This window comes from Uranotaenia lowii, chromosome 2 (assembly GCF_029784155.1).
Source record: "Uranotaenia lowii strain MFRU-FL chromosome 2, ASM2978415v1, whole genome shotgun sequence".
Classification (NCBI taxonomy): Eukaryota; Metazoa; Arthropoda; class Insecta; order Diptera; family Culicidae; genus Uranotaenia; species Uranotaenia lowii.
Window position 1 is genome coordinate 245,706,294 of NC_073692.1, and position 10,016 is coordinate 245,716,309.

Here is a 10,016-nt window from a genome sequence, read left to right on the forward strand (position 1 = left end):
TACCGTTTATCAAGTTCGACAGTCTGTCGATATAAGTTATGACATAATATAGTGAACCCCATTGATTAACTTTCTCACTCTGGGCGTGATTAGAAACATGTAGGTACACAATTCACTTCAGTTCAGCGCTAAGTGGTGCTGACTTTGCGAAAATCTCGCAGCGTCCAGCGATGATTGATGGACTTTGGTCGGTATCTTCTATCTACTACCGACAATCAATTTCGATGGAAGTTCTCTGATTCCATCAAGATGATGTATGACAACCTGTGATTCGATGCTGTGTGTAACATGCCCCCAGGTCAACATTTCACTCAACCCATTTGGATGTTACGATATCAGTTATAATGGTAAACAATTTAGCAAACCGGGATGTTGGAAATCTAAGTATCGAGAGACAAACCTAATCGACGGTAAATTTGTTGCCAAGATTAGCGCTTAAAACAATTCGCATCAATTTGTAAGATTAAGCACTCTCTTTCGGTATCAGTGATGAATATCAAACATAATTTGCATAACGATATTCTCGGTATGGTTTGCCTGATGACGTCGTCACAAGAAGGGCATCTCGGTAGGTTGCTCTTGGCAGTTGAAGCTGTGCCGAGATGAGATGATGTGAGTTTCTAGTTAGAAACTGAAGCACCAGCTCAAGTGTGAGGTGGTGATATCTATGCATGCTGCTGGGTAGGGTGCAAGCAAGCAATGTTATGCAGTCACTGACGAGATTTGGAAGCCCGGTGAACTTTTCCGGAAGACATGAACCTTTCCGCACTTAGTGGGGGGAAGAGTTGTTTAAATATTTTAACGACACTATTAGGTACTTGGTTTATTCAAACACGATAACGATACTTTAGCACTAGCGTAACGCCACCGTGCTGTTAGGATGTGGTGTTAAATATTTGTTTGTTCAATAGATAGCTCTTGAAATATTTGCAAATTTAAGTAACCTAGAGTAAGCTAGAATATTTTTGTCTTCTGTTGTTCTTGTTTCAAAATTAATTGCCAACGACTGCTTTTTTTTTTAAATTCTAGAAACAAATTAGGACTTGCTGAACGAACTACAAATAAGACACCCTACCGTAGGATTGCGGCTGTCTTCTGTTGAATGAACAATTGTTAGGGGGAATGCAATCGACACCCCGGGGGGCGAATGCAAAGTGCGGTTTGTTTTTTCTCTTCTTAGGAATGACAATTGACGATTGCTTTTCATTCCAGCTGCACTTTGAAATCCTTTTGTTTTTTCTCACGGTTCGGCTGACGATTTCAGAAGAAATACAATTGCTGGAAAACACCCCCAGTGTCATTAACATGATCGTTTTCCTATTGTTTGAGCACGAACTTCCAGAAACTTTGTTTTTACCTAGCAATAAGTACACTAAGGGTGTATGTTTTGTTTTGAATCACGAAATTTTAACTAAAAGTGCAGACTTAGAGGAGAAGGTTTTACATTTTATTTTATCAGTTGTCTAATTTTGAAGTACCGTCGGAGGTGAGCTGGCAACACGGCCAAGTGAAAGCGGTTTTGAATTTCAGTCGTATATTTCTTTTAAAAAGTCGTGTTTTGTGGGCCCGGTTTCGCTGGAATTTAGTGTGTCTCAAGATGAGGAGCGGGAGATGGCTTTTGATTATAAAATTGATTAAATCGCGCGTGTCGGAAGTGTTTTTCGGGGAGTTTTTGTTTCATTGTAGCAGTTTTTGTTGTGGGCATTTCGCCATATTGTTGGTCGACCAAGAGGCGACCTTTGCTATAAAATTATAGCCTCGATGTCATGCTGCTAGTAATAAGCCATGTAATGGCCAGTTATTACCTGCTCAGTGTGTTTTGGTTATGTTGATGAATTTGTCAAGATGAGTGTGGCGTGGGGCATCATAATAGTTGGTAGTTGCGATGAAAAACAAAAAGCTGTGAAAGAGCAAGTGAAAGCATCCCGAAGTTTCATCGAGTATACATCGATGGTTAGCAAAAAAAAGCCTTTCCAAAAAGCTCACTAAAATTTAGCATCAGAGTGTGCTGTAATAACTTCGACTGCCGAGGGCCTCTACTGTCATCGTCATGTTATTACTATTATTCGATTGTGAAATGTTTACTCACGACGAGAGGAGCTAGACAAGATAAGTATAATTTTCATGAAATATTTCAAAGAATGCTTTATTGAATTCAAGCTTGCGTTAAAGTTGGAGCACGAGGAAAAGGTTTCATACACTCATGTGTCTTAGCTAAAATCAAACACAGTAAAATATTATCATTTTTATGTCGGCAATCACATGATAAGTTTAGTGAAAAATTGAAATACTTAAAAGTTTTTATCTCAATATATTTTGTTTTTTTGTTTAGTTTTCATGAAAATTTTAACAATTGGAATAAGAAGGTTAAAGAAAGTTACTATTTCAATTAGGCCTTTGAAATGTATATGATCTAGGTCAGTTTTCAATTATAACACTCATTTGTATTAAAGATTTAAATTTAATTTCGGGAAAATTTTGAATTGAAATTAAAGAAATCTATGTAAATTTAAGCAGTATGAAAAAAAAGGAAACAAAATAACTGAAATAATCATTGAACATTTTATCTATTTATTTGACTATTTTTTCACAATGTTGATAATATTCTTAAAGACTATCAATTACATCCAAACTTGATTTTGCCGGTGTCAATGTGCTTTGAAGTTAATATGTGTCGTCAAATATTTAACCTCTTATTATGAAATAGTACTTCTGTAGATAAGCGTATGAGTTGTATTTAGCAATTGAATATTGAGTAAAAGAAGAAGATCAAAATCCTCAAATTCTATATTTTTGTAAATTATTGAAAACGTAGTTAACCTAACTTATGAACTGATTTAGTAATATATTCGGTAGTTCTATGCTTTTTTTAGGTCATGTAAGCTCAGTTTGAATACGATGGCTTCAGAATGCAATCGAGGTAATATCTGCCTTTATCTAGGATTTTTGCATAATCTCAAAATATCCTACACACTCGTGCCAAGCTTAAAAAGTATTTAAAAAACGCGTTTTATCAATTGCTTTTGTCTTAATGGAGGCTGTTCAGCTAAATAGACTAAATTATTTAAAAACTGCTTATGTGCATGGGTAATGTAAGTATATTTTACGTTAATTAAATCATAGAATTTTTTTGTTTAATTTATTAGTAGATAAAATGAAGTGAAAGCGCTAAGCAGCTGGATTGCTGGGAGAACTGGTCGGATCTCAAGTCGCAGTTGGTCGAAATAAATATTGTTTTCATATTTAATTTGATCGGTAAAAAATACAGTTACAGGTAAATTTTAAGTGACATGAGGTAAGATTGGTAAGAAGGTAAGATTGCTTTATTAACCAACTATATGCCTTTAAATATATTTATCAGAACGACCAACCAGTTGCCAGCTGGGCAGGTATCTACACGCATGCGGAATACCTGTCGTAGATTCATAACACTGAGAATGATATGAATTTTATACGGCTGCGAAACTGTTTGCTCGTTCTACAAATAAGACACACACATACACGAAATACATTCATTACATGACAGTTCACACGAAGCCATGGTGTCGGGTATGTGCTAATTTGCATCGAAGATTGGCCGAACTTATAATCTAAAGAATGCAATTTAGTGCATACGTTGGCGAAACTGCGGTGAATCCGTGCACCCATGGTGGATTATCTACATACATACATACATTTATTAGTAGATAAAATGAATGCAAATATGCAGTTATTAAATGCTTTAGGTCTACATATTAGGGAATTAGGTAGGAAACCGTAATAAAAAAGTTTAAATCACGGACCGATATTTATCGATATATATTTTGAATTTATAATGAAATTTTTGACAAAATAGACGGTTTAGCAGAGTAATTGCTGTGTGTCATTCAAATCTTCACAGTAATTCGGATGTTCTAATCAAACCATTGGTTCATATATCATTGTTAAGAAGCCTCCCTGCCAGTGTTAGGTGTTTCAGTAGGAAACTTCAGGAGCATAGGAGGTGTAGGACATATTCTTTACCCGTAATGCTGGCCTAGCATCTCCCAGGGTTTACCTTTCCCCTAATTTACTAACATTGTTCCAAAACTTTCTCCCGTTTATGGGTGGGTCGTAGAGATCTCTGCATCTACCTATAAAGTAAACGTTGACTAACACAAGGTTGCGAAATCTCATGAGATTGAGATTTTTTTGAGTGAGATTTTCCCTTTTTGAATCTCAGTGTGATGCTAGGTAATTTCATCGTGAGTATCACAAACGGTTCTTTTTTTTTTTTTATTTATTTGAATAGGTACTAAGCACAAAATTGGCTATCAGCACCAGACGAAAGCAAAACCTATTTTACAATATTTTCCTAATTTACAATCTAATTATCTATTCTATTCTCTCAAAAAAAAAAAAAAAAATTTATAATAATAATTACAATACATATTTGAATAATTTTTTATAACTAGATTTTTGAATATAATCCTATTTCTCGTAAGAATTGAAAAAGATTTTTTAAAGGGATCTCACTGTTGTCTTTCAATATGTTACAAGTAATTTTTAATTGGCTTCTTAGAACGGAATATTTAGTACAATCTTCTAAAATATGATTTACATTCAAAGGTAAATTACAAGTTTCGCACATTGGACGAGGTCCCTTATCAAATATAAAGCTGTGTGAAAATGAAGTATGTCCTATCCGTAATCGGGTTAAAATAACTGAGTCCTTTCTAGATATCTGTTCACGGGATTTCCATTCTTTAACATGATTTTTTATTGTTCTCAACTTGTTGTCATTGATGTTAAACCATTCATTTTGCCATTGTTGTATTATCTTATTCTTACTTAAATTAATAGCATCGTAACTAGTTAATTTGTGCATTTGCATAGTGTCATCAATACCATTTCTCGCTAATCTATCTGCAGTTTCGTTCCCAATTATTCCCGTATGGCTTGGGATCCATAGAAACCGCACAATTTTGTTTTCATGTTTGATATCACGTAATTTATCTTGAATTATTTGAACGATAGGATTAGATGAAAATATATCTTTTATTGCTTTTAAACCACTCAATGAATCCGTAGCAATGATAAAGAAACTTTTTAAATTTTGTTTTTCTACATATTTAACTGCACTACGAATGGCAAATAACTCTGCCGTGAAAATAGATGAACCTTCTTTGATACTGTATTTTTCTGAATGATAGTCAAAATAAATTCCACAGCCAACTTTATCACCAATTTTCGATCCATCAGTGTAAATAAAAATATAGTTTTTGTATTTTTCTCTTATTTTTTGGAATTCAGTATTAAAAATTCTTTGCGATGTATTGTTTTTCCCGTATTTGGTAAGCGTTAAGTCAATAATAGGGTTACCTTCCCAAGGAGGAGTGTTGTGTAGTTTTCGTTTTATTATATTTGGTACTAAGCAATCATTTCTAGAACAAGCTTCAATATATCGTATTTGGAATGGTTTGTATGATTTGAATTTCCACTGATTTCCATTGAGATTAAGATTTCTAAGCTTAGTATGCAAAGGATGATTAGGAAGTGAGAGAATTTTAATTCCATAGGATATTATCATAGAGTCTCTTCTTCGGTTAAGAGATAGAAGACCACAATCTGCTAGAATGCTAAGCACAGGGCTTGTTCTAAAAGCACCTGTAGATAATCTTATACCCGTGTGATGTAACGGATCAAGTTTTTTCAAAAGAGTTTTATTCCCTGAACTATACGCAAAACTGCCATAGTCTATTCTCGAAAGGACAAAGCATCTATGAATATTTAGTAGAGTTTTTCTATCACAGCCCCAATAAGTATTAGAGAGCGTCCTCAGTATCCTAAGTCCTTCATTGCATCGTGTTTTTAGAACTTCGACGTGTTTTTTCCAAGTAAGTTTACTATCAAACTGCATACCCAAAAATTTATAGTGCTTCACAAATTCAATAGGATTATTGTACAAAAATAATTCTGGATCAGAATTACAAGATCTCTTCCTACAAAAATGTATAGCTTTTGTTTTTTGTGTTGAGAATTTAAATCCAGTTTCATCACTCCATTTGTTTAAGTTACTCAAGGTTTTCTGTAGATTTTGTTTTATAACAGGTAATGTTTTTCCTTTGCAGTATGCTATCAAGTCATCGGCAAACAGTAGCCATTCCACGGAGCCAAGGAAAAAATTTTTAATCGAATTTATAGCAACTAAAAATAATGTTACACTAAGAACCGATCCCTGTGGAATGCCGTTTTGTAGCTCAAATAATGGGGAAACAGCGTCACCCGAAACAACTCTGAATGATCTGTTACGCAAAAAATTTCCCATAAATCTCAGCATGTTTCCATTTACACCATGTTTTAATAAATTAGAAAGTATGTTGTGTCGCCATGTCATATCGTATGCTTTTTGAACGTCAAAGAATACACATATTAGATGTTCTTTTGCTGCAAAAGCTTCTTGAACTGCTGATTCTAATGTGCTAATATTATCTGCTGTACTTCTGAATTGTCTGAACCCTGATTGTCTAGTGTCTAACACTTCTTTTTCTTCTAATACCCATCTAAGGCGACGATTCACCATTTTTTCGAACACTTTGCAAACACACGACGTTAGCGATATCGGTCTGTAGCTAGAAGGGTCCATAGCACTTTTATTTGGTTTTTTAATAGGGATTACTAATGCTGTTTTCCAGTCAGATGGTAAAGAACCCTGTTTCCAAAGATCATTAAAAGTTTTCAACATATAGTGTTGCCCAGTAATCGGTAGATTTTTCAACATATCATAGCTTATTTCATCTGGGCCTGTATAATGTCCTTTGCAACTGCTTAAGGCTACTTGCAATTCAAGAAAAGAAAAGGGTTTGTTGTATGATTCTTCATTATCCGATATATCAATGGGATTGCTAAGTTCTTTAAGGAGTTTGAGGCGCAGAAACTGAGCATCATAATTTTCATCGCTAGAAACTACAGAAAATGATTTTCCTAATGTGTCAGCAATCATAGAAGAATCTGTAATAAGCCTACCGCCTACTTTTAAACTAGTGATTGTTTGATTTTTCATTTTACCTGATATATTTTGAATTGTGTTCCACATTTCTCGAGTTGATGTGGATAAATTTATGCTAGGAACAAATTTTTCCCAAGACTTTTTTTGAAGTGATCTAATTGTTCTTCTTGCTTTTGCTCTGGCTATTTTGAATTCCTTTTCATTTTCATCGTTCATTTTATTTTTGAATTCCTTTAATGCTTTTCTCCTATCTCGGATACATCTCGCAACTTCATCATTCCACCAGGGTGGCTTATAATTTGTTATTCTATTTGATGTTTTTGGAATGCAATTAGTTGCAGTTTCATGAATATGTTGAACCAAAGATTCCATATTTTTAACACAATCTGATCCATTATTAAAATCTTTATTTGAAAATTCTCTTTGGAATGCGGACCAATCTGCGTCTTTCATTCGCCATCTTGGTCTGCGGTTTAAATTCATTGATTGTTTTATAGGCTTAATAAGAATGGGGTAATGATCACTTGAACATAGATCATGATGAACCACCCACTCGAAATGGTTAGATAAACAGGGTGTAACGATGCTTAAATCAATCGCGGAAAAGCTATTGTTGGCAGAACTAAAGTGTGTAGAAGATCCGTCATTTAAAATGTTTAGGTTGTTTTCGTCGAGAATTTGTTCTATAATTCTACCTCGGCAGTTAGTCGAATAGCAACCCCACGTTGTGCTATGAGCATTGCAGTCGGTGACTAGGAGAAATGGTATTGGTAGTTGTTTGATTAGATTGTTGATTTCTGTTTTGATTAATGCAGAGTTTGTAGGTAAATAAAGGTTACAAAGTGTGAATTCGATGGGATAAAATAGTTTAACAGCAACAGCCTGAAGCTGTGTATTTAGATCTAATTCAAAAGAATGGAAATCTTTGTTGATGCAGATAGCTACTCCTCCGGATGCACGAAGGTGTATATTATCTAAAGTATAATATATATTGTAGTTTTTAAGAGTTGGTTTTTTGGATTGTTTAAAGTGCGTTTCTTGTATACAAATAGCATATGGGTTAACTTCACTGATAAGAATTTTGATTTCTTCGAGCTTATTATAAAATCCGTTTGGATTCCATTGTAAAATAGAAGCCATTTTTAAAAATTAAAAAAAAATGAACCACTGAAACTATCTCCCATACCAAACCTACTTAGCATAAGTGAAGTAGATCAGCTATAGGTGAGAGATTCATGGTCATTCATGGTCTTATTCTTGGTTATGTTCGACAAACAGTGAGTCCCTTATTGCTTGTGAAAACTGAGAGAATTCCTGAGTTCGATAGTTGTGTTCTTGGTTAGTGTTCTCAATTACTATCTCACTATTCATTTTTTGTATTTCATTGGTGTTAGTAAAATCTTTATTTTCGCTTTCGTCGGTTAGTTTGAGTACCTGGTGATCGCCTAATGTACGATCGTGATCATCTGCTTTGGTGGCGTTATCCGGTGCTGCTTCACTCATTCGATCTTCATTGCTTGTTGTGGGGGATGTGGGTTCTTCTACTGGTATTGGTGTTGATGTTGGTGTTGATGTTGGAGTTGGAGTTGGTGTGTTGTTCATCATCTCTATCTGCTTTGCCTGGTGTTCATCGGTTTCCGGTTGTTGTTGATTAATTTGGGCTCTCACGACAGCCGCAAATGATGATGTTAATTTACGGGTGATTGGATTGGGAACTTGCGATCGGCGTTTCTGTCGGGCTTCTCTGAACGAAATTTTTTCAGTTGCACACAGCCTTTGAATTTCATATTCATCTTGGTACACAGGACAATCGCGGGAAAGGGCGTTATGCTGACCATTACAGTTAATACACAGAGCATCCTGGACACATTCATTTCCATGTGCTGGGCGAGAGCACGTGGCACACATTTGCTGGTCTCGGCACTTAGCTTTTTTATGGTTGAATCTCAGACAAGTCGTACAACGCATGGGTGCTGGAATGTAGAGTTGAACCTTACAACGGTGGAAGCCGACATCAATTGATCTGGGCAGAGTACTTAAAGCAAAGGTCAAGATGAAAATCGAAGTATCAACTAGTTTTTTATCTGCGTTCCTTCGCTTAACTCGATCTACAGCAATAACTCCAGAGTCCTTCAGTTCTTCGATGATTACTTCGTCTTTCAAAGCTTTAAGGTCGAAACAATTGATAGTGCCTTTGGTCTGGTTTAATGTAGCATGTTCCTTGATAATGATGGGAATGGAACCAGCTAGCATGGTTTGTTTAACCAGTTTATCCGCTTGTTGTTTGTTCTGGGTTTTCAGGAGTAAATCCCCGTCCCTCATCCTGCTGATAGTCACGTTTGAAGTTATGTTGTCGATGGCTTTTTTAATAAAAAACGGCGAAACATCCTTCATAGTGTCTTTGGGGTGGTTACGATGCAAGACAAGAAAACGTGGTCCGTTGTTATCCAGTTTTGGCTGCTTGGTAAACCAATCTTCACAATCTTGTTCCCGATGTGCTGTTCGCTTGACCTTCCTCTTCCTGGCCGGTATTTTTTCCCATCCAAGATCTGGATCTGCTGTTCTCAGTGGACCAAAACGTGATCCAAAGGTCACCGACGGCCCCTCATCGGGGTCATCGGCCATCTTGGCTCCTTCTCACTAACCACTCACTTGAATCTGTCTACTACTTGCACAAAGAAAGATAGTATACTCGCTACTAGTGAACCAAAAAAACTTAGTAAAGCGCTCAAACAGGAACACGTCTTCTCTGATTGGAGGGCAAAACCAAACTGACAAACGGTTCTTGTCTTGAATGTCAACGCTTTCTCAGACTGAGAATCACGAGCGGAAAAACTACTTTTTGGAAGGCAGAGATGCCATGGAATAATATTTGTGCAAGCTCTTGAACAATGGAACAAGTTTTATAGTTCAGAAAAAGCTGAACATACCACGACTTTTTAAAAAAACTGTCAGTTATACTTGATGAATGTTAAAGGCCAGTTATACTTTTTTAAACATTGTTTTAGAGAACATACTATTAAAAGCTAAGTACAATCAGGTTGATGAT

At 35.7% G+C, this 10,016-nt stretch overlaps 1 protein-coding gene across 1 annotated transcript; it reads right to left on the reverse strand.

Annotated features, from left to right (window-relative positions):
- Positions 1–8,218: 8,218 nt before the first annotated feature.
- On the reverse strand, positions 8,219–9,592 carry LOC129742477 (uncharacterized). Its single transcript, XM_055734377.1, has one exon. The coding sequence runs from the start codon at positions 9,590–9,592 to the stop codon at positions 8,219–8,221; it is 1,374 nt and encodes a 457-aa protein (XP_055590352.1).
- Positions 9,593–10,016: the final 424 nt, after the last annotated feature.